Source organism: Pagrus major, chromosome 8 (assembly GCF_040436345.1).
Source record: "Pagrus major chromosome 8, Pma_NU_1.0".
Taxonomy (NCBI): domain Eukaryota; kingdom Metazoa; phylum Chordata; class Actinopteri; order Spariformes; family Sparidae; genus Pagrus; species Pagrus major.
Window position 1 is genome coordinate 6,966,855 of NC_133222.1, and position 25,467 is coordinate 6,992,321.

At 41.6% G+C, this 25,467-nt stretch overlaps 2 protein-coding genes across 3 annotated transcripts; one reads left to right on the top strand and one right to left on the bottom strand.

Annotated features, from left to right (window-relative positions):
* The first annotated feature begins 807 nt into the window (after positions 1–807).
* ric8b (RIC8 guanine nucleotide exchange factor B) lies at positions 808–11,553 on the top strand. 2 transcript variants are annotated; one of them, XM_073471601.1, is made up of 10 exons: positions 808–1,017; positions 1,452–1,499; positions 1,594–2,223; positions 3,283–3,377; positions 4,141–4,291; positions 4,526–4,621; positions 4,712–4,856; positions 4,956–5,100; positions 5,185–5,304; positions 8,564–11,553. In XM_073471601.1, the coding sequence occupies exons 1-10, from the start codon at positions 934–936 to the stop codon at positions 8,670–8,672; spliced, it is 1,623 nt and encodes a 540-aa protein (XP_073327702.1). In that variant the 5' UTR covers positions 808–933; the 3' UTR covers positions 8,673–11,553. The 2 variants fall into 2 exon arrangements, with proteins under 2 accessions (XP_073327702.1, XP_073327701.1); XM_073471600.1 differs by having other exon boundaries at positions 817–1,017; positions 4,523–4,621.
* Positions 10,881–24,686, bottom strand: LOC141000774 (NAD-dependent protein deacetylase sirtuin-3). Its single transcript, XM_073471602.1, has 8 exons — positions 24,448–24,686; positions 17,395–17,626; positions 16,636–16,854; positions 16,319–16,551; positions 13,142–13,242; positions 12,882–13,043; positions 12,577–12,789; positions 10,881–12,248 (listed from the first exon to the last, which is right to left on the bottom strand). The coding sequence occupies exons 2-8, from the start codon at positions 17,616–17,618 to the stop codon at positions 12,045–12,047; spliced, it is 1,356 nt and encodes a 451-aa protein (XP_073327703.1). The 5' UTR covers positions 17,619–17,626; positions 24,448–24,686; the 3' UTR covers positions 10,881–12,044.
* Positions 24,687–25,467: the final 781 nt, after the last annotated feature.

Genomic DNA, 25,467 nt, shown 5'->3' on the forward strand with positions numbered 1-25,467 from the left:
GGCACTATTTTCATTTTCTGCTACTTCATACTTCTATATTGAACTCTTTACTTCACTGCAAGTGTTTGACGACTTCACATACTGGTTAATTTGCAGATTTAGTTCAATAATACATATATGAATAAAATCATCAAGTAAATTATGATGTATTATTATAGAATAAGATAAAACTTCACTTGCAGATAAACGTAAGTAGTTTTAAATCACCTTTACCAACATTAAGTCAATATTTATAATGATTAATTATAAACATTATATCCATATTTTTACTTTTGGTATATTTTTTAATGTTAATACTTTTGTACCTTTACTTAAAAAAATAAATATATCTTCTGGATATTTCTTTTCAGGCACTGTTGAGTCAATAAAGTAGATTTTTAAAATGTGGTCTTATGAAATCATTATTATTATTATTATTATTATGAGACATCCCCTATGCTTTTAATTATTTAAATATATAAAAGTTTCACTAATATAAAACTCACTGTTGTGCAGGCTTATGTATTAGTTATTTATTTGTATTTTTTATTTATTTATCTGACTGTTTTTCACATTAACATGTTTTCTGCCTGGAAACAAGCCTCTGATCCAGACACGTTCAAAGCTGAGGGTGTTTGTGTGTCATCTGTTGTTATATAATGCAACATAATAACCAGACTGATGATTTATATTTTTTATATAAAACTATATAACAGTGAATAAACCCAGTGCAGAGTGAGGACAGCCCTGCTGCAGCTGATGGAGGCAGTCAGGGGAGTTTCCCTGTTGACAGCAGCAGCCCTCTCACACACACACACACACACACACACACACACACACACACACACACACACACACTACGCTAGCCGACCAGCTAGCTAGCTAGCTCCACAACACTAACTGGTCACCGTCAAAAAACCGAGCTAGCCACCCGTTTGTCTTCAGATATCCGCCATGGATTTGAATAATATCCTCTCGCAGCTTGAATCTGCCAACGAAGAGGACGTGGACGCGCTGCTGCAGCAGTATAATCGCGAGGTGAGTCGCGTCGCTGCTCGTTTTCAACGTCAACCAAAACAAACAGCGCTGCTAACGTTAGCCAGCGAGCTAAACAGCTAGCTTCTAGTTTGCTAAGCATCCTGCTGACCAGCTAGGCTAAGATGTTAGCGCTGTCATATGATATCCTGTGTTGCGTTGTTTAAGCACATCGCACCAAACCTTTGAATGAGGCAAAAGGGACTTTGATATGTTGTTTACAGCGATGCTAATGCTGCCTGCTCACGTATCATGTTAGCTACTGCAATATTAGCAATATTAGCTAACTTTGTAAGCGTTTTCTGGGAAATATGTTGCCATTAAACCTGTTTCCTCTTTAAAAGGGGGCTGGGGTTTACTTGTAATGAAGTGTGTTTGTTTGTGACGTGTCAGACTGAGTTGTTTGGTGTCCACAATGAGCATCTTCTGTGTTTCAGAACAGTCACACCTTCGCTTTTGAACAAAAAGAAGAAGCCCTGCGGAGTGTAAGTGCTGACTATCTGAGTATTTATCCATCAGATGATCGAGGCAGCTCAGTGAAGTAATAACCTGCCATGTTTCCTCCCTGTGTCATTTCAGAAACTGTGTCAGAGTGTGCTGACGGTGCTCGGGAGGCAGGTGCTGCCCGGCTGTCAGAAGACATGTCTGGAGACGCTCCGCATCCTGTCCAGAGACAAGCGTGTCCTCGCACCTGTGGCCACCAGGGAGGGCATGATGATCCTGGGACGGATGGCGAGGCTGCGTGCCGGAGAGGAAGGAGGCGATGAGGAGAAAAGCTCTCAGGAAGACGCCCTGTCAGAGGAGGAGGAGAGGGTGGTGGTGGAGGCCTTGAAGTGCCTGTGCAACGTGGTGTACAACAGTCCTGCAGCCCAGCAGGTGAGTGTGGACGTGCAGCTGGCTCACGGCCTGTGTGCCAGCCTGCGTACGGCCCGCTCGTGGCGCCACGAGGTGGGCTTGTTCTCGCTGCGCCTTCTCTTCCTGCTGTCGGCCCTGAGACCTGATCTGAGAGGGGTGCTGAGGAGAGAGTGGCACGCTGTGAGACTGCTGTCGGAGGTGCTGGAGCACACCCTGGACGTGAGCTGGGTCGGTCCATATGAAGCCGCCCGTCCAGATTCACAGGCCCTGCCCATGCCTGCGGAGGACAACGAGCGAGCGATGGAGGCGCTCAAAGCCTCATTCAACCTCACGCTGTCTTACACGGGTGGTGAGGTGAGTGTGTAAATGTGTGCACATGAGTTAATTGTGCATGGAGGGGTTCAGAATAGGTGGGGATGTTTTTCAGTCTTCTGCTCAGGTCACAGATTAGACTGACCCGTCTCACAACGATCACACATTTGATCCCCACAACAGCCAAATTACATCTGTCACGAACCACTTCTGCTGATTATGTCAAACTATGTACTGTCAGGAAGAGAAATACACATTAAACACATCAATACACACACAGTCAGGAACACAAAATGTAGAATTTAAAGGCCGACTCCTTCAGTTTTACACATCAAGGTGTGTTCACAGGTCTCTACAGGGGAGTTACTACTTCATATTGGCTCCAGAGGAAGCTGCACGTAATCTGATAAATTGCCTCCAGTGATGTCACTCAGTGGCCATGTTGCATTGTGGGTAATAAAGACACCAGGTGTAGAAACACAGAGTAACGAAGGTGATGTCTCTGGATCGATTGTGATCATTTGTATTTAAACTGTCCATAATGAGTTCAACAGCGTTAAAGAAGCGCAAAGATAGACCAGTGGACTACATTACCCAGGATGCAATTTAGTCACTTAATGACATCACTGGAGGCAATTTTGTATGTATACTTTAGGACCATTAAGTCTGTGTGATCTTTGACTGTGATTGTTGTTCATGATGCATTTATCATGTAATAGTTTGTAGCTGATTGGTGAAAAGACTTCGGCCGTCTCGTCTAAGAACGTATTTCAAACATGCCCCATTTCCACAAGGAGACACATGATGGCATCTAACAAAGTGTGAGTCTGAATGACAGCAGATTTAGCTCTTGGGCTCGTGTTTGATCCTTCACTCCTCTCTGAAACTGTAGAAGTCCAAACCTCCCCTAAAATCTAGACTAAAAGCTTTTTTTTTTGCTCCCTCAGTCTTGTGCTGTAGAGGTTTTTGAGGAAGCTTTTTGCAGTTAAGCCTTCGCCTCAACGCTCCCGTCCTTGTAGCTAAAGTATTTTTTGCCTCTTTGCTTTTAACAATGAAACGTCTGCTTGGAAGTCACGTTTCTGTGCGTCCTTGATGTGACAGGAGGACGACCACCAGTTCCGACTCATCGCTGCCATCCTGCGTCATCTGTTGATGCTGAAGACTGAGACGGAGGAGAAAACAGAGGAAGCACACAGGTGGGAAGTCCGTTCCTCGCCAGTCTTACCCATGATGCTCCTGTGTTTCATAGCTCACAGTGTGTAAACGTGTGTACTAGTATTACTACTTTAACTCGAATGCTGCTTCGGTTGAAACTGATTTGCATAGAAAAGCCCACAAAGTGCCTCCACCACTCAGAGGACTAACTTGTATCTTTGTCCTCTGCTGTGATTTGCATGTGAGCACCTCCTCTGGCTTTAAGTGTCCACCGAGGAGCTGTGAGCGAGCTAGGGGCTCGCTGCAAATTAGGACTGATAGGTCCGATAGCAGACCGCGGTGTCGTGGGAAAAACCCGAACCAACATGTGACTTCGGTGCCCTGTTGGGTGTCTCATCCTCTAAATTGCTCTTAGCTGTCGTAATAGTGCGGCAGCATCTTCTTCTCATGGTAATTTATGCAGGAATGCCAAGAATCTGTGGCCGTAGACTGAAATTTAAACAGCGTCGTGTAAAAGTGACTGATGTTTCTCTTGACCTGTCGAGTCGGTGGCTGGACCTGGTCATGGGAGTTTGGCCCAGTGACCAACATCACATTGTTTCAGTTTGTTTGAATGTGACTGAACTGGTGTGAATGGAAGAGGGGAGTGTGAACAAGTTGTTTTAATATAGAAAACAATTACATGTCGTTTTTATAAGAAATATTTCCAGATTTAAGCAGATTTAAAGTGCTTAATGTCCATATTTATATATAAGATTTATGTCTTAAAAAGTATATATATATATACATATATTTTGTCTGCAGCCATGCCGTCAACCTGCTGAACAACCTGCCTGCGTCCTGCCTGGATGTGCTCATCGATCTGCCTGTCCAGGGAGGACAAGAGAAGTATGGTGGGAAAAACATGGATGCAATCCAAGTGTTACTAGACTTCATGGAGAAAAGGATCGACAAGGTAAAATTCATCCTCTGCTGCGAATACAGAGAGAGAACTGGCAGCATTGTTTACACACTGGAAATTACTGATCACTTGATGCTTACAACGACTTCACACAAAGCTAAAGTCATTCAGTGTCTCAGCTACTCGTCCCGTCTTTACCTCAGTATCCTTTACATTACCCACTCCTGGTTACAATCTATCCGCTGTTCCAGCTTGTGAAGTGTCTGTGGTTTGTGTCACTCCAAGCAGGGCTCCAACTACAAAGAGGGTTTGACTCCGGTGCTCAGCCTCCTGACTGAAGGATCCAGACAGCACAGGGAGATCCGTAGATATATCAAAGCTCAGGTACAGAAGCTGCCGGCAGGTTTAGATCTAAAAAAAATAAATACGTAAATAAACAGTAATCTGAATGATTTGTAATCTCTGCATCTCCAGGTACTTCCCCCACTGAAAGATGTGAAGATCAGGCCAGAGATCGGCACCACCATCAGAAACAAACTGGTTCGCCTCATGACACATGTTGACATGGGCGTGAAGCAGACGGCTGCAGAGTTTCTCTTCGTCCTCTGTAAAGAAAGCGGTGAGCAGGAGAGGGGGGAGAATACAAGAACGAGTGAGCAACTGTAATTACAGCATAACTTATTGTCACACCTTGTGTGTCCGTGGCGTCGTCTTGTAGTGGACAACCTGTTGAAGTACACAGGATATGGAAACGCAGCAGGACTCCTGGTGGCTCGAGGACTTCTGGCGGGAGGCAGAGGAGAGACTCAGTACTCCGAGGATGAAGACTCAGACACGGAGGAATATAAATCTGCAAAGCCCTTGTAAGTGCTCTGCAATGTGATGTCAACATTAATGCGCATGCATCGGTAACGTGTGAATTAACCGTGCTCGTCTCTTTGTTTCAGCATCAACCCCATCACCGGTCACGTGGAGGAGCCGCTGCCAAACCCCATCGAAGAGATGACGGAGGAGCAGAAGGAGTATGAAGCCCAGGAACTCGTCAATATGTTTGACAAGTTGTCGAGGTAAATACACTCGACAAGAAAAGACTCAGAGAGCACGAAAAGTATTTTAATTAGCTCTCTACTGTCAACTACGGCACAGAGGTGACAAGAAAAGAGAGTAAGAGGAGGGAGAAGGTGGAACAAAGGCCTCCACCTGAATTCTAACCGCGGATGTTTTACAACATAGCCAGCGTCTTAAACCTCTTGGTATATAATCTTTCTAATCACATTTTCATTCATGTACAGTCAGCTAAAAGAGCTGTTGTGTTTTCAATGAGCTTTTTATATGTACAGAGGCAGCGGGTCCTCTTCCAAGCAGGCTGCTGTCTTATACCGGCTTGTTTCTACAGGAGCCCAGAGCAGACAAGCCAAACACCGGCTCTGCAGAGGGTCGCTCATGTAGGGGAGGGTGAGGAAAGGGGTGTTTTACTGCCAGATTTTTTATTTTATTTATTAATACAGTTTAGAGACATAGGACATTAATAACATTTCTGTAAATGTGCCGGTTTAGCTATCCTGGGCATGTGTAATGACAACTACAATAAAACAGAGCAGCAATATTGTACATTTAGCAAAGCATATATAAAAACACTTAAAAGCAGGGACAATGATACATAAAAAATAAAACAAATATGCCACAGATGCCATTAAATCCTGCACACTGGACCTTTAAAGTAAGCACGCCAAGCCACATGAAGTATAACTAAAAATACCAGATACGTATGACAAAATGAAGAAGAAAAAGAATATTTTAATTCGATTATGTTTTCTTTATGTGACCAGACTTCATTAAACTTCCCTCGGTAATTATTAGTCCTTGATATAAATGGTTAAAAAGATGTCCATCATTAATAAACGTTGGATCTTCTGACTCTTGCAGTGGTGAAAAAGCACTGAAGTGCAAATACAGCCTGTCAGTGCAAGTCCCAAGTTTTTGTTTAGATGTACCTGGTGATAGGAGACGCCTGTGGTTTATCCTCTTCACCTTTCTGCCCGACTTTCCACCAGATTTCATTAAAATCTGCTGACAGGTTTTTAGAGATGTTTGGCACTGTATGTAACAGTGTCCGGCATCCTGTATATAATGGAAAAGTCAATAGAGAGACTGAAAAGAAAAATGTTTTCAGAAGGAAACAAACAAGACAAACAAAAGATGCCGCAAAAGTTGGAGACAAATAATGAATTGTGCTTCTCTAAGATGATGAACTTCTTCTGTCGCTTCCCTGCTCAAATTATTCATATTCTTTATTGTTTCCTCTGCAAAGAGCCCTGTTGTATTTGTGTTGACCTTTTTCCCCGGCGAGCAGAGGCTAACATTAGTCAAGTTTGTACAAAGGTAACGGTGAGCTCGCTCCCTGCCAACCCGCTCATCAAAGGAAGAATCTCTTGCCGTTAGCCGCTGGCTTCAATTAGGGCCGGGTCTTCCAGCACGCCGCAGCATTCAGCCTCGGCAAAGGGAGGCTGCCGGCACGCCACTGCACCATCATTACCAGCGCTCCGTTAATTATCACCTAATTGGCACACACAGCCGGCTTGCCTTTATGTGTCGCATTCAGTTTTAATAACTCGTGTGTGCTGACTTTATTCTTCTCATTCTGAGGAGTCGGTCATTGCCCAGACAGAGAGTGGACTGAGACAGAAGGAAGAGGTAGACAAAGCAATTTGGGTGGAACGTGGACGAAGAGGAAGAGACACGGTTGAACAAATGTGCAGACATAAGAAAGCTGACCTCGTCATTGTTGAGCCAAAGAGGGGGTTGAGCTGTAATGAGGCACGTGCGGCCCAGAAGAGGAAGATTCCTTTCCGAGGCTGCACCCTCTTTCTTCTCTTCCTCGGCAAAGGAGATGCGGTGACGACGGAGAGGTGCTTCCTCATTGCGGCCTCTAAGGAGATCGGTCAGAGCCCTGCAAGAATGTGCTCCCCTAACTGCTTAACTGGTCCTCCAATTAGCACATATTTTGCATCCCCACCCACCACCAGCCCCTCTTACATGTGCCAGACTCTCGGTCCTCTGTCAACACTGAGGAGGAGAGGAGGGCTTCTTTCATTTTGCTCTAATTAGGAGAGTTGATGTTCGATATTTTTTTGTTTTTGTCTCGTTTGCACCTGCTGGCTTTGACCAGTGCTGCGAGGCTGTGGACTGGTGGTGCCTCTCTGCAGGCTTAAGATATTTTCAGATTTAACCACATCATAGGTCTCCCTCTATCTCCGTTTAAAGGAACTTAACCTGTAGATTTCGTAGGCTAAGTTCAAATTAATTGCAGGAATCAGCAGGAATTACAAGGGCATTTATATCTGAATCTCTTTCAAATGAATGCAAATGGGTCCTTTTTAAATCTTTGATGGATAATTCTCTGATAAATCATCTTAGAGGGAGTGGTGACACACAGTGCAGGTATAATTGGATTAGGATGAAGGGGCAGCCGTGGCTTTGAGGAGATTAGTGTGAGCGCTGATCCTGTAATTAAACTGCCACAGAAGAGGAGGGGAGGAGGGCAGGGAGGATGGCCAGACAGGGCCGAGTGTCCATGAAGGGGGGGAAGGGGGTTGTTGAGTGAGGGTCCTCAAGCTTTTGGATGTAAGAGAGTAAAGATGTACAAGTGAAAGCCTTCATAAGAGTGTCCGTGGATACAAAGGGTCCTGAACAGAGTTGGTTCTGTAACGTATAACGTCTGTTTACTTTGAAAGTATCCATAAAGACAGTCATGTCCATCTTCTACTCGTACAATGAAGTGTGACGTAAGTCCATTTTACGAGCTGCACGTCTGTTTACTTCCTGTCAGCTCTACAGTTACATTCCTTATGCTGACCACCTTAGTGATCACAACGCTTTTTCCTCCTCCCGTCACTGTTAGCTTTTGATAACCACCTCACTAGCCAGTCAGGTAGCCAATGTGTCGCTTTCGCAAGACGGTGCAAGTCGGTCACTTTTAATTTTTGGCAGCTCTTCAAGGCACCGAGTAATTAAAGTTACTGTCACTGTCTTGAGAAAGCGAGTAGTAAAGCTCCGACCTCATCGCTCATGAACTTGTTGATGCTTTTCTTCAGTTTCGTTGCCAGCTAGGCTAGCTAACTCGCTAACCCTGGCACTATCTACCAAAATAAATGGTAAATTATGTTAACAATGTGAACAAAGCTAACCGTGAAGGTGAAGTAACTAACTTAAGGATGAAAATGGAGTGTGATCACTAAGGTTGGAGGTGAAGGTTACCGTAGAGTTGACAGACGTACATTACGTCCTCTGTAACGATCTCTGCTCTTCTTCTTTTTGTGTCTATAGGCAGAATGTGATCCGGCCAATGGGGGTCAGGCCCGACGGGACGTTAGCGCCTCTTGAGGAAACTCTCTGCGATCCACACGAGGACAACTCAGGATCCGATTCTGACTAGTGCACTCCACATCTAGGCCACACGGTCCAGGCCACACGGTCCAGGCTACGCTAGCCGGGCCCCAACACATCTAAAGCTGTGTCCCATTTCAAGGCGTGGATCCTTTTTTGAAGGGTGGTGCTCGTGAAGGGGCAAGGCTGAACCTCGGCCATAAATTAGCAGAAGTCAGTGAGAAGAGCCACATGCTGTACGGATATCTCCCAATAAATCACTCTGTTAACTTAAATGGTTTGGCAGATATCAGCACAGTGTGTGGATTTTAGACTACTGATCACTGAAACTAATGGTGGAATTTAGGCTGTAGGCAGGAAGTCGCTCGAAATTGGTCGACAAAGGTTGAATATTTGTTTCATGATACCAGAGTCCGTATTAGAAGTCTTAATATTTCAAATAGTGCATCAAGTTAAAGGAACAATGTATCCATATAACATCTATTTATCTGTACACTTATGTCGGCCACCATTATTCACACCTCGTCCAGTTTAAGTCATATTTAATCGTGAACAGTGACAACTAGAAATCTGGTCAATGTGACAAGTTGACAAGAATCACCTGAACACATCATGCAACAATTAACCGGTGTGCAAAGGGAACAGGGGGCGTTGTGGCGATTTCAGTGCAGATATGTGACTTCTGATGATCCAGCCCCGAACTGGGACACAGCTCAACATGTCAGAGGAAACTCTGTAGGACCCGCCGCAGCTGTGAGCCGTTCTCCGAAGTAGAAGTGGACCTACGTGTGGCATAAAGACTCTGCAGTGACATCAAAATGCATAGGAGGGAGAGGCCTCCGTGGTTGCTGTTGCACCTTTATCATTTATTTTATTGCTCCCTATGTTGAGAAAATAGAGGTAATAATATAATTTTTTTGCTTGATCTTGTGTATCTCACTGAAAGAACTGTTGCTATGTTGAAAGTGTAATATGGTCTGAATAATCATTCCTTCACCGGTGCTTTTTGATTTTCACTTTCTTTTTTAAGTTTCTCTCTCTTATTTTCTTTTGCTACCTTATGATTTTGTCCACTCGTTGTGTTTCTAGATGATTCAAGTGCACATTATATACAAGCACATTTAAAAACTGTTAGCAGTGCGCTTAGTTCTGGGTTTAAAATCATGGGGCCTGCTGAGTGAGGACCACAGACAGGATTGATGTATATTTAAAACAAAAAAATCAGGCAGTGTCAGTGTGGATAGTTTTAACTTGCAGCTCACAGTGCCTGACATCAGACTGAATTTTACACTTTCCATCAGTCAACTCGGTGGAGCGGAGGGATTTCAAAGCTGTGGACGCAGGCAAACTGAGTCTTATGTGGTTGTGTAATTATCACGAATGTTGCACACCGAGTTAATACCAGAGGAAACTTTCTGAATTCAGGGTTTGTTGGCTTAACTGTTTAGGCCAAGAACGTCTTTTCATTCAAAATCATGACATAAGATGGAAAAGGTGCAAACATTTTATCCTGTGCTGGATGATCGTACAACCAGATTGTTTTCTGCCTCTTGACAAAGAAATGTGTAAAACTGCGACGATTGTTTTCAAATCCATGTTACTTTTTTGCCAAATCTGCATGACGTTAAATCAGTTGTCAGTGCTGTGATTTTTTTTTTCTTTTCTAGATTTTGCTAATTTTTATATAAATCCACAAGTTTAGTGTATGTATAAACTGAATAATATTTCTTTATGTTGGTACAATTAAATCTATTGTAAAAGCTGCCACTTCTGACATCAGCTGCATGGTTTTATATAGGACTTCACAACTAGATTTGGCCCAACAGGTCTGAAACCCTCCTCTGGATTCATTTGTTGTGATAAATCCAGACAAAGTGCTTTAACCAGAGAACGTGTGTCATCATTACAGGAACGGTTGGAACGTCACTTAATAGTTTTAATAGTGAATAATCATGAGCACACTTTTCTCCTGACCTGTGAATCATCACTACTGCCTGGCTCACACACACAAGAATAAAAAAGAGTATGTAAATGATCTGGACTTGGCTTCACACAGGTACAAAAGAGGTGACTCAACACCGTGAGTCTCGTTTCCTGAATCATTGAACTGTTTTGTTTTTTTAAGAGAGCCATGAAAGGTCGGATTTACAGATGTGTCACAAATGAAAGGGAAAAGCAACATTAAAAAGGGGCACTATGTATTTCTGGAGAAGAAATTCAAACTCAGAATTTTAATGTTAAACTTAGAAATGTTTCATTTTTCCATAACTGATAAACAAGCTGTCCTCAGAACCCTGAAGCTAGAAAGGTGGCAGGGTCCGCCAAATATAAACAAAGTAAAACAGTATGAGATTGTGTTGTCCTTTAAGGTCAGTTTGTTTATTTGGTTTATACAGTCGTGACAACAAAGAATTTGTTTATTAAGTCAATGAAGATCTTTCTCTTCTGATTAAGACTTCTTCTCCAAAACTACATAATGCACCTTTAATTGTTTCATAAGATGCTTGTAAACATTCAGTGACTGTTAAAGTGCACTATGAATTTCTTTCGTGCCAATTTTCGTTAATTACTTCTATTTTCAGATGGAAAACATGCACTTTTTGTTCCTTCCCGCTATAACTCAAGTAACGAGCCTGTGTTTTGCTCAATTGTTTACAAATAAATGTAAACATATAGCGTTAAAACTCATGTCAGCTCCTGCTTAGCGCACCGCTAATAATGTTTTTCCCTTTAATTTGTCGTGCATCTTTGGATTTTACTTCTTCTGGGCTCTTGTTCCTCCACAACCATAGTGGTATAAATCAAAATTGCATGTTGATCACTTCTCCATGTTGAATGAAGATGCTCTTTTCTTTACACACTGTAAATAGCATCACACTTACTTTATGTAGTGAGGCTTCCACTGAAATGTTAATAAACTGGAGAGTAAGCATAGTTGTCATTTTTGGAGCCGTACAACATAATCCCACAGAAAAAGATGCAAAACACACAACTTTTATTAAATATTGATTAAAATACAGTGTTGTGCAGATATAAAACATGAACAAGTTTACTGACATGGAACATATATAAAAAAAAAAAAAACACCTGAAGAAACACTTGAGTTTTTCCTCGCAGGACTCATTTATATACTAGTGTTCAGGATGGACCCTCACTCTATAATAAGTGCTTTAAATGTGCTTGTTGCGCTTAATAAATTGTAGTTGTTGACTTGATTAACACATGAACATGACTGTGACTCCCAGTCGCAGAGGTACGATGATGCACTTTCACTATCATGCACACGAAACAAACCATCCGCCACCAGCAGAAAATAACCAGCTGAACAGTAACGTGTTTACAGCTAACAGGAGAAAACAGTCTTAGAGTGAGAAACCGTCTCAAACCTTTCCAGTGCCGTCGTTTATAAAACATGCAGTTATCAGTTGCTCAGGCTGGATGACGCAGAGCTCTTGCTGTCCGTTTCTGAGTCCGTCTCCTCGCTGCTGCCGCTGCTGGCTCCTCTTTGAGCTCCTGGTCTGGACCTGGATGTCTCCATCCTGGCTGGAGGCTCTGAAGCTCCTCTGCTCTGACACGGTGTCTGTCCGCTCACTGGCGGAGGGTTGCTTATCAATGCAGGGAGGCTCTGCAGAGAGGAAAGTTATCGCCATAGTCATAAGACATGTCCTAAAGTCTGTTGGGAAGAACTACTGCATTTGTGGAAAAAAAAAAGGTTCATACAGTGATAAAAGTTTATCCAAAGGGAGCTGCGATTCTACATCCATTTATAGAAAAATTAGTGGAAATGAAGCTCATGCACCTGTTTCCATAATGATTGAGATTTATAACACAGAATCAGGTGTATTTAATAAGTATTAAATATTAATACGTAAGGATTGCGTATGCATATTTTGGTCATGACTCCACAGAGTTTAATCTGATATCTGGTCCCTGGTGTTTAACATTGAACTCACCAGCGTTTCCTGACTCCTCATCAGCTCTTCTATCTCGTTATTCCAGCCAAGCATTTCAGCGAACCTCCGTACTGTGTCCTCCAGGTCGCCCAGCTCCACGTGGTCTCCTCTGCGCAGTGGGACCCTCTCAAAGGGACCCACAGCGTGTCGGTTCAGGAGCAGACGTGGCACAGTGGAGCGCACCGTGTTCACCAGGCTGGCAAACGGCTCAATCTGAAACATTTATGTACAGTAATTGAACTCAGGGTTTAGCTTCTCACAAAATGCACTAAATACCCTGATTAAAAGATATTAAACATGTTTACCTGTAAAGACGTGCCCATAATGATCAGCAGGTCTGCTTTGGGGAAGTCTTTAGTGTGGAGGAAATACTTCTGAGGAAGGTCCTCTCCGAAAAACACGACATCAGGTTTGACTGTCGCGGCGCAGAATGTGCATATGGGGACGTTGTCGCTCATTATGGCATGCTGTCAAACAAACAGACATGAAGGAAGCATTCCTGTGGCATCAGATGAAGAGAGCTCCTGTATGTCAGAAAAGTTTTTGACCACGGGGTCGGACATACCTTCGCCTCCTCAGCAGGGTACGTAGTGTAGCACAGGTGACAGGAAGCCGTGGCAAAACTACCGTGAGCTTCCACAAGTTTGTCATCAGGGATGCCACACACTGCGAGGAGAGTTATCAGATATGACGACGGACATCCGGAGCAAACAAGGACAGAATCATATCATAGCCCTGTATTCTTATATACTTATATATACTAGATTTTATATAGATTTTCATTTACATTTTCATGTTCTTAATCTTACATTATATTTTATAAACTTTTAAAACACATTTTTACGTGCAATATTTTATTTCTATCATTATTTTTACTGCTTGTTTTTATCTTTTATTATTTTAACTTTTTATTTCATTGCAATTGGTGTGCATTAGCCTCTAAACCTGTTTTTGTACCATGTTTTTTTTTCTCGATTACTTTGAATTGCATTCTGATTTGTTTGAAAAGTGCTTTATAAATAAAGTTTGACCGACTGATGATTGAAAACAAAACAGAGTGACATGTTAGGTCGGCTAAAAGCCTGACAATGACAGAAACATTGAAGTTTCAGTGCATGACCACAGGTCATTACAAAGAGAAACTTCTCACACGATGGTGCATTCATGGACAAACTGTGCAGAGGAACGCTATATGTTGGCACTTTCCAATAAAAACAATGTATTGCCAAAATGTCCATCCATAAACAAGAAGAGCTTTCATAGCTGGTCCCAACTGGCAGCTTTCACACGTGATGAAACCTTTGACATAAAGACAACTAAATCTTTTACATTTCTATAAGTTGATTTTGTGAATGTATACATATATATACAGTCGTCCTCAAAATTATTCATACCCTTGCTAATTTTTGTGATTTTCTATTTTTGTGATGAAATGACTGCATTTTTTCAAGTTTGTTTATGAGGTATACGTGACCAACAAGTGAAAGAATGACAACAATACACAATTCAAGAAATTCTTCATTTCAGGGGTATTTTATTCAAGGTTTCCCAAAAAATGCCATGTTCAAAATTATTCATACCCCTGACAATATCTCAACAAAAATCTTTGTCCTGTGGTCATTTCAAAATGTTACAATGGAATAAATACCATTAACATTGTTGAACAAATGTTAAACACTGATTTAAAAAAATAGCATCTTTCCAGAAGAGTATAAATAGAGGAAAAGTGTTCTGGTCATTCTCAATTTCTGGTCATCATGGTCAAGAAGAAGGAGCTCAGTGAAGACCTACATCGACGTCTTGTGCGTGCCCACAGTGAAGGAAAGGGTTACAAGGCCATTTCAAAGCAGTATGATGTCCCTGTGGCAACCGTCCAGAGCATAATTAGCAAGTACAAGAAATTCAATACTGTTAAAAACCTCAGCGGGCGTGGCAGGAAGCGTAAGGTGTCCCCCAAACTTGCCAGGAAAATATGCCGAGAGGTCAACAACAACACCCAGACCACAACCAAGGCCCTAATTGAAACGCTTGACCAGTCAGGGACAAAGGTCTCACGGTCCACCATTGAGCGAGTCTTGCACAGAGGAGGTCTCCATGGACATAGGCCTCGGAAGACGCCGCTGCTCAGGAGGAAACATGTGCAGGCTCGCCTGGCCTTTGCTAGAGGTCATTTGAAGCAAGATCCCAGCTTTTGGTCAACCATCCTGTGGTCTGATGAGACCAAGTTGGAGTTATTTGGCCATATGGATTCTCAATATGTCTGGAGGAAGAAAGGCGAAGCATATAAACCAAAGAACACTGTGCCCACAGTCAAGTACGGTGGTGGAAGCATAATGCTATGGGGATGCTTCTCTTCCAGTGGCACAGGGAACCTAGTCAAGGTCCAAGGAATAATGAAAAAGGAAGATTACATCAGGATCCTTGATGAAAACGTGAAGGAATCTGCTGAGAAACTACAGCTTGGCCACAACTGGACGTACCAGCAAGACAATGATCCCAAACACACTGCCAAGGTAGTGAAGAAATGGTTCAAGGACAATGATGTCAACATCCTAGAATGGCCAAGTCAGAGTCCTGACCTGAATCCCATCGAGAACTTGTGGCATCACTTGAAGACCAGAGTGATGGCTAGGAAACCGACCAACCTGACCCAGCTTGAGGCTTTCGCAAAAGAGGAATGGGCAAACATCCCACAGGAGACATGCAGGAAGCTTGTGGACACATACAAGAATCGTCTCAAAGCAGTCATAAAAAACAAAGGCTATGCTTTTGACTATTAAAGAAAGACATTGGACTAGGGTATGAATAATTTTGAACATGGCATTTTTTGGGAATCCTTGAATAAAATACCCCTGAAATGAAGAATTTCTTGTATTGTGTATTGTTGTCATTCTTTCACTTGTTGGTCACGTATAACTCATAAACAAACTTGGAAAAAATGCAGTCATTTCATCACAAAAATAGAAAATCACAAAAATTAGCAAGGGTATGAATAATTTTGAGGACGACTGTATATATATATATATATATATATATATATATATATATATATATATATATATATATATATATATATATATATATATATATATAATATAATATAATATAATATAATATAATATAATATAATATATATATATATTTTTTTTTATCTTACTGTTCAATGTTGTTTATTGTCATCTTTTGTGTGTGTTTGTTCATTTCTTATGACTTTTTTAATGACGGGTTTTCAACTGGTTATGAAACTGTCTCTTTAATATTGATGTGAGACCATCAGCAGGAAGATTGGCTTTTCCTGTATAGTTATTATGGTTCTTCTTAATGACAGTCACTGGGTCAGATTCAGACTTATCTCCATCAGATAAGACATAAAATTAAAACTATTTTTCATGGGGGGTGGCTGAGGCTGAACTGAGGGGTGTCGCAGCCTGGAGAAAGGAGCTGCTGTCTGATGGTACAGCATGGCACTTAAACAAAACTGACTCTCCACAGGGGCTGCAGGAATCAACAAAAAAAAGACTCCTTGTCGCTGCTTTAATACGTTTTTTGCTGTTTGTATGTGTTGTTTGTTTCCTATGTGCAACATCAATCTGCCCAGGGGCTGCAGATTAAAAAAAATATACAATATATTCATGCTAATTAATGTATGATGCCCCTGATGAATAACAAATAAAAGAGAAAAAGTAAATATCTTCAATGACAGTTTATCAACACTTCCAGCTGGTCTACAGATCTCACTTACCTTTCTCCAGCCCGTCGATGTTCTGGGTGTACATTCGGAGCAGCAGGCCTTTGTGATGGAGCATGCGGATGAAATAGTGTATGTAGTTGGGTCGGTGGCTGCCGGGATACAGAGCTTTGGCCAGGGAGAAGAAAGGCTGCGGGTCGTTGGAGAAGTAGTCGATGTTGAAAATAGCTTCCGGGTAAGGAATGTTGTACTTCTCCACGTTGGCGTAAAGACCTGTTCCTGGTGTTCTGAAAAAGTACATTTTAGTTATATGACGGCAATAAGCAAGATAAAGATGAGAATGTAGAGAGATGAATCCCACAGACACCAACCTGAAGTCTGGGATGCCGCTGGCCGTGCTGATCCCTGCTCCGGCCACCACCACCACGTTCTTACAGCGACCGAGCTTCACCAGGCGAGCCACAGAGGCCAGACCGCCCCGGGACGAGGACTTGGCAGAAACTTCAGAGGGACTGCTCAGATCAGATCTGGACCCAGAGGACTGAGCAGCCTGCACAGAGTCACTGCTGCCTTTGGACATCTTTGCTTTACTGAAGACCGGGACGAGAAGTGACACATGAAGACAACGTAAAACCAATCATGATCACAACTAAACTATTTTAGATTGAGTTGTTAATGTGGAACGTAGACCGAGGCAGACTCCTTCTCGTCATGTCCTAAATGTACAAAATCTCACTCACTGCTTCTTGTCTTTTCAATAATTCTGGCATGAGATCTCCAACAAAGTAAGTGAATGTTGGTCTGTTGACATATCTTAGTAACTCCTTGATAGACTTGTATGCTGGCGTGGCTGTAGAGTTTTGTCCAGCTGACGAGGACGGAGTTGCACTTGACCAAGCATTCAAAAAAGATGGTTTATCTTATAATCTGGAGCCACTTTTCTTCAAATGTGTTGGACCAGTCATTGCTTCCACTGGTATGCCTTCGTTTTGTTTCATGGATGTACAACAGTGTGCGTGTTTCATGGTCTCATGTTTGATTTCTTGGAGCTGTAAGGCTCCTTTTCCTCATCAGTTATACATTTAAAAAAATTATGTAAAAATAAAAAAGGTACCTTAGAGTGTCCTCACCTTGTACTTAAACCGTCCTGTCCACTCACTCTCATCTGACTGAGGTCCTGGGCCAAAGCGGAGTCCGTCTGCTTTTTTCGTTGCTTTCCATACAGACCCGGTCCGGACTCCTGGGTCTCTGTGGTGTCGCTCTGTCTGGTCTGGGTGCTGCTGGAGCTGCGAGTTAACCTGGTGACTGGAGGCTGGGCGGCTTTTTTATCCCAGCTGGACCTGGACCGGTTCATTCCAACACCTGTTGACCGCAAGAACAAAACAAATCAGAGAGCCGAAATTAAACATCAATCACGGTTTTATGAGCTGTAATACAACGTCATCTGAGCTGTCAGCTCAAAATGAGATTTGTCCAATTGACATTTGAATGTCAGCCATGTTTTATCTTTAATTGTGCAAAATGGAAAATATGGGCTTGATTGTTTGTTCATTTTCTGGACATTTTCTTGTAATGTCTACTTTTTTCCCCTCACTGCACCGATCAAATGTTGACTTGTTTTCAGTGATTTCCCCTCGCTCTCCCTCCTCTCCCTCCATCTTCTGTGTCCCATATTTAAAAAGCTGTTACACCGAAATCATCGTGCCATCCTTTTCTCTTCTCTCCCTTTGCTCAGAGAGGAGCCGAGATGTTTTAAAACTGTCAACTGTTGGACAAAAGGTAATGGCTGCAATATATTTGGCAACCCCCCCACCCCTGCTTCTCAGCAGCTATGCTAATACAGTCCACAGCTGTGGCAGCTTTACTGTTCAGGGAAAGTGGAGGGTAGAGTCGGGGGGTTGGGTTTGAGGGGGGTGAGAGTTAAAAAGAGGGGTGGCAGAGGTGAAAGGGAACCGTAGATTGACTGTGTGTCAACAAACCCAGCTGGGAGAGAAAAGAGGATGCCCCCTAATGGCCCCCTCAGAGTGAGGAAAAAAGGGCAGGGGGGGGGGGGGGGGGGGGGGATGCAGAGATAAATGATACGGAGGCGTGATTCAATAAAGAGGGAACAGAGGAGTAGAAGAAGGAGAGGAGAGAGGAGGAGGTGGAGGAGGAGGCGGGGGCTATTCTCGGCCTTCAAACAACTTCCATGAGGGATGAGTGTGAGTGATCAGGGAGAGGCAGCGAACACGGAAACAAAAGAGCTACAACCCATAAAACACGACTGCTTCAGAGGGCAGCGGGGAGATAAGGCGAGCTTTTCTCCAGCGGCACCTTATCGCCCTCCGGAGGGGGACGGCAGAGGAGGAGAGGGGTCAGCGGAGGCGACAGAAGGAGCAGCGACACGGCCGGAGACACAGCAGGAGTATTAGCCTCAAGGCTTTTTACTCATTCCTACATCAACATTTAAAGAAAACTGATGCTTAATTTGCAGACAACCTTTTGAACCATCTTAAAAATCTCTTTCATTTTAGCCTCTCAATCTTCTTTCACTTTGCCCCCACGTTACTTACTGTGTTTTCTTCCCCCCCTGCACATCCTAAAGAACTATTAAAAGCAGCGGGAGGGTGAGGGTCTCGGCTTTTGTCTGGACTCCTCTCAAAAAGACACTGCTGAGTACAGGCAATAAATCACCGGCCCAGTTATTAAGGTCTCACACAGATGGTGCGGTGTAGCGGCGGACCCACGATCACACCGCTCGAATCACATCTGGAACAGTTGCTGAAAAAGTCGATGCAAACGAAAACTGGTTAACCAGAAATTAATTGAATTAAGAACAGGAACAACAAATACAGCACATGCAACAGGTTAGGAGCGAGGGGAAACAGTCAGTGTGGCTGGGGAACGCTGTGGTGAGGCGAGGCTGCAGCAGGTTTTTAGGGAAAAAGGTTCAAACCAGAGCAGCAAAGGGCAATGTTGACAAAATGGAGGACACTTCAGCAACAACCTAAAACAATTTAAAATAATATTGTGCATATTTCTGAAGGTCCCCCAACCAAAACTCAAAAAAAATTCCCATCCACAGGTGCACAAAAGTTATTTTTATGAGATCAAACTTCCTTTCAGTGTTTTAAGTGTCCATGTTTTTATCTGATAAAGACCTAATTGTGCCACAAATGCTTTTATTATTCTTTAATGACAAATAAATCCCTGTATAAATGACAAAAGGCTTAAAAAGGATTTGAGAGCCACCCCCCCCCTCTTTTTTCTTGGCCTTTCACATCGCTTGTTCTCGCAGCTCTCCACAGTCGAGAAGCTGAGCCCAGTGTGTCCCAGTGTGTCCCAGTGTGTCCCAGTACCGGACCACCAGGAGTGTAGCTGCTCATATGAGGGTTACAGTTATCTCATTAGGACAGTCCTACAACACTGGGCACAGCTCGCTGCTCTCCATTACCACCCAAAAAGTCAGGCTGCTGAATAATCCTTTTTGCAACTGAAGAGGCTGGGAGCAAAAGCCAGACAGCAGCAGGAGGAAAAGTTTGTGTCAGAGCAACAAGAAAGCAACAGCTGCAGCTCCTCTTTTAGCAGAGGAGACGCCACAATGTGAGGTAGAAAGAACTAAAGAAAGATGGAAACAAATAAATGAAATAATGTCATTTAATGTCATGGACACACATAATAACTTTAACAATATATGAGGGTCCCGTTAGATCTTACAACCCATTTAGTCTGTTTAAAAGTCAACCTGATGTCTAAAAACTACAGTCTGGATGCAGCTGAATGTTCGATCCGACATCGATGTTCCTGGATGGAAAATATTGTCTTAACTGCTAAAAGATTTTATAAAAATAAATCTTTACAATACAACAATAGGATTTCTCACAGCAGACATCTTGACACCTGTGCTTCTGCTGCGAAGACAAGTCAATACGTCTGCTGTCAAAAAGGCCGATCAAGCACAGTTTGCACATACGAACTCAGTTAAAAGATCTAAACACTTTGTAGAAGCTTTAAAAGGTCGTGACAACACAAAGTTTCACTCCACTTTCTTTTCAAATTTGGGCGGCAATTAACAATTACGTCACTTGATTATTAAATGCAGATTTATTTCTATGTTTTCAGTTATAGATTAGTATCTTTAATATCACTTGTTTTGTCTGAACCATGATCCAAAACTGAGGTAGGCCACAAATGGTCACATTTGAGGGGTCCAGATCATGTTTGACATTTTTACCAGGATAAATGACTATATAATTATAAAAATTGTTGTCAGTTACTCTTGATCTTTTTTTGTTTTCCCCTTACTTTCCATGAAATATTAAATTGAGACAATACATCAACAGCTCTACTCGTTAGGAATCTGGCTCGGTTAAAGTAAATCTTTAACTTAAAAGTCCTTTAAATATCTAAAAACTGGACAGTAATCGAGTTAATCCAATTTATACTCTTTATTACTGTAAGTTAATGTTATGTTCCTAGTATTAAGAAAAAAAGGCTTCTTTTCTCTGAATACCAAAAGCAATATTTAAATTTTTGTCTATATTTTGTGGTCCAGTGCGATAACCATAAAACCTTCACGAAACTGTAATAAAACAGGTATTACATCAAAAATCAGATCCTCATTTAATGCAGACAGTTTTACTTTGTTTCCAGAGGAAGGCTGCAACTAATGATATCCTCCATTAATCTGCACATTATTTCTAAGATTGATAATTGATCGTTCATCTATAAAATGTCAAAAAAACACAAAATCATCACAATTTCCCAGAACCCAAAGTGACGCCTCTTCTCTTACCGTCATAAATGACAAAGAAAAGCAGCAAATCTTTACAGATAAGAATTTGGACCCAGCACATTTAATGCATTTGCTTGAAACTTTCATGAAACGATTAATCAATTAACGGCGACTGCTTCTCCTTTGATCGACTAATCGACCGATGGCTGCGGCTCCTCTGGAGTCGAGTGCGAACAACATGTCCGGAGTCGTACGTCAGCCGCGTCTTAAAGCAGATTTGGTTAAGTTTAATGAGGGGCTTTTCCCCGCAGCCCCGGCATTTAACCCTCCACTTACAGCAGAATTGAGGACGGCCCGACTTTGATCTCTGCTGCCGCCCCCCCCAAGACACAGGGGACGGCGGCCTGGTCGCCATGGAAACCTCTTCATTACTTAGTTGGAGAGGCAGTAGCTCCGAGTCCTCCGTCCCCACCTGCTCGCTAATGACATATCACTCTGTGTAGCATCTTTGTTGCTCTCTCAATTGACACAAAGCAGCGAGTCCTAATTTGTGTTAGTATATTGTTTGTGCACACGGAGGGGAAGGAGGGCGGCGGAGAGCTAATGCTGCCCGGTGGGTCGATGGCAAACTAATGACTCTTGTCCTGTTAACTCCTCTGAGGAATTACCAGCCCTAAATTAAACACCAATCTGCCAGTAATGTTACGTGTCGTTATTTGTACAACCACGTGGATTTCTTCGTCGTTTCCAGGTGATCCTCAGCTGAAATGTGTCCACGCTTAAGGTTAAGCCATCACATATAACACTACATACAGTGACAACAAGCAACTGAAATGAAAAAATAAAAAGGTCGTACAGTTAATTTATGGCTGCAACAATCAATTTTCCACATTATAAATTATTATGGAGATTAATTATTGGATTAAGTAACCATGAAGTCGTAAAATTGTTGCATGTTTTGTAAAATCAACACTTTTAAACTAAAGGATATTTATTTATATTCAAGCTGCAAAGATTAATTAATTAGTCGTCAACTGTTAAATTAATTTTAACAAGAATTTTGATAATCGAATAATCAGTTTCATTTTTTTTTTAAGAAAAAAGGTCAAAATTCTCTGATTTCAGCTTCTTAAATGTGAATATGTTTTGGTGTCTTTACTCCTCCATGACAGCAAACTGAATATCTTTGGGTTGTGGACAAAACAAGATATTTAAAGACGTCATCTCTCGCTTTGGGAAACACTGATCAACATTTTTCATTATTTTCTGAGATTTTATAAACCAAACAACTAATTGATCGAAGAAATTAGAATAAGATTAATCGAGAAAAATATTGGTGATCGTTGATTAATCTGCAGATTAATAATTTAAATAATCGAGTAACCGTTTGATCTTAAAAATATCACTTTTTTTATAAACCATCAGTTTTTTAAATCTTTAATATTTATTTCTATATATTTATGCATAAAAACCGGCAAAAGCCTCAAATCCTATTATCTGATCAGTAAATGTTTGCTGTGCTAAATGACTGAACGCTAAACTGATTATCAAAACTGTTTTTCATCCTCGTTCTTTAGTTGACAATCGAATCATCCGAGTGTGAGTCTGTGTTACAGAACAGGCCTTTTGAAAACACAATACTTTAAACCCCTATTAAAAAAAATAAACTAATAAAAAGGGCGACTGCCTAACTTGTTAGCAAAGCACACCTGCTGAATAAAAACAGAAGGTGACACATCCCTCATCAGTCTCAGGCCTCACAGAGGAGTCACAACAGTGAGGCTGCACCGCCACCTGCAGGAACCTAAATGTCATTACACATGAAAACAATTAAAAAAACACACTGAAACCGGCTTAGTTGGGTGGTTTACTTTTTCACAGAAAGCTAAAATTGGATTAATTGTTTTGAGTATCTCAGTGGAAGCAAGTCACAAACTATTAACTCAGTTTAAACAGTAAATATAATCAATACGCAGCCGTCTGAGGAGAATAATCCCTCAAAATTGGTCATCAAACACTCGTCTGCAGGATATTTTACAGTTAAACAACGAACCTTGTCGTCTAAAATGACACAAGTATAAGTTGACAGTAAACTTGCTGTGAATTTAACGAGTACAAATTCACCCAAGCATCTTATTCTGCGTTATAAGCTCATTATAATTTCATATCGGTTTGTTTTGGGCAAATTATATGCCCATACCAATTTCAGCATAATAATCTGTGAAAGCCCATATATGAGCTTTCAGTCAGGTTATATTGTTTTTAACATTTTATAAAGATGTTAAGCATTTCATTCAAAAAGATCAGGCATTTACAATATGTGCAGGGGACCATCTGCACCTTGGACATGCACTAATGGGCTTTAAGACATTAAAATACTCATCTTAAAATAATAACTGGTGTCTTAAAGATTGTTAAAGTAAAATGATATATACTTCAAAAATCCAGAATCTATGAACATGCATCTTTCTTTGATTACAAAAGTTTAACTACTGGACACAAGATGTCTCCATTCTCAGTGTTTGTGACCAGGAGGCTTCAAGTTCAATATCCAAATCACTGAAGTTGAATTTAAAATGTGTGATAAATCAGTGTTGTAATGAAGAACTGCAGTGCTGCAGAGACGTCCTGGTTCTCCAGATGTACGATGGGCTCACTCGGGTCAGATGTACATGTTAGGCTGTCCTCTACACTGCCTGTTTTTAAATCCCGTCTCAAAAAACATTGTTATTCCTCTGCTTTTGATTCAGTACGAGCGTTTCCCTTTCTTGTTTTTACGGTCTTTGTGTTTTATTGTGTTTTTCTTTTGCCATTTCTGACTGTTCAGCACTTTGGTTGATGTTTTAAATGCGCTCTATACAAAGATTTGGATTGGATTGGAAGAAAACATGTCTGTTTGATGCAGACCAGAACAAAAATTGTGAATCACATCACATCACAGTTGCATATCGGCTGATATAGGACCAAGATAGGCCTCCCAGCTACTAGAGACGTCCAAAGGTCCTGCTGATAGGCCGCCTACACCTCCTCAGCTGAGATTCAGTGTGAGCAAAGAGGAACTTTTCCCCTTTCACTGTTGGATGTGTTAAACTCTGCAAGCTCAAACACACACACACACACACACACACACACACACATTCTCATCTACATGAGAACATACCAGCTTTTCATTGGAGAAAACAGACTGGGCAGTGTCATGAGAAGTAAACAGACTTCCTGAGGACAGTCTGAACATCCAGGCTTCATTTCCATTGATATAACATCCTCAGCTGCTGTTAATCACATTAATCAGGTCGCTCATATTGAGTGAAATAATCAAAAAAACTTGAAAATTACAAATGGGCTCATGCAAGTCAGCAGGAAATAGCTGTTATTGTTGTCTAAAAAAGGTAGAAGAAGGCATCCCCACACCTCTCCAGGTGATAATAACCCACATCATGAGAGGCTGATCATTACCATCACCACCTACCTGTCTCTCCAGTCGGCGGACCTTTTGAATGCTGAGCAGACGGCGGTGACTTCGTTCAGCTACTCGTGATGCTCCACATCCAACAACAACAAAAAAAAAAAAAAAGGGGGGGAAACTCAGGAGCTTCTTGAACCTTTAAACTGTGAGTTTATAATCCAGCAGCCGCAGCAGTCAGCTCCACATGTGCTCCTGCAGCAGTTAAAGTGTCTCCTTCTGCTGAAATGCACCAACTTTATCTGCACGCAGCGGCCTGGAGCGGAGAGGTTTAGAGGACAGAGCTGTCACTCCGCTGCTGTTTCCGGGTACTCAATAAGTCATTAACATACAGGCGGGAAACAGGGCTGCGGTCACGTGGGTCTGTGTTTCCGCTTCCCGACCCCAGTGTCCCATCATGACGGCACTTTTACTACAAGTAAAAAATGTTATTAACGTATGATATTATTTGTTTTATATTTTGCTACTATATTTATTTATTATTTATTCCTCCTCTTACCATCATTTTCTATAGTCTGTTAAGCTGGTAATCAACAAGGAGTGCAGTTCAGCAATTAATATTTACTTTGAATTATTTGCCTGAGGAAAGTTTGTCACCAATGTATATATATATTTTTTAATTTTATTCTTTTTATTCTCTTATTCTGCCATGGCCTGTTGTTACTTTTATCCTTTTTCTGTTCTTTAAACATTGAACTGGTGTGACTGATTGATTGTACATTATTCTAAATAAAGATTTTAAAACAAAACAATTAAGCCTTCAAATAAAGCTGTAAAATATTTGTGTCTGGGATCCACTCTTTTTGGAGGCTACTTGTTGTGACTGTAAGCCTTTATCTATATCTGTATGCACAAATTAGCCTATAAAGCAGGTAATCTAGGTAAACACACATTTTTATGTAGATGTATGTGAATGTTGGCACAGATCTCCTGCTGATAAGGTCTTTAAACACCTTATAAATGTTATTATTAATTATTAATCGTCGATAAGGTGTTTAAACATATAAGTAATTATGACTGAGTTAT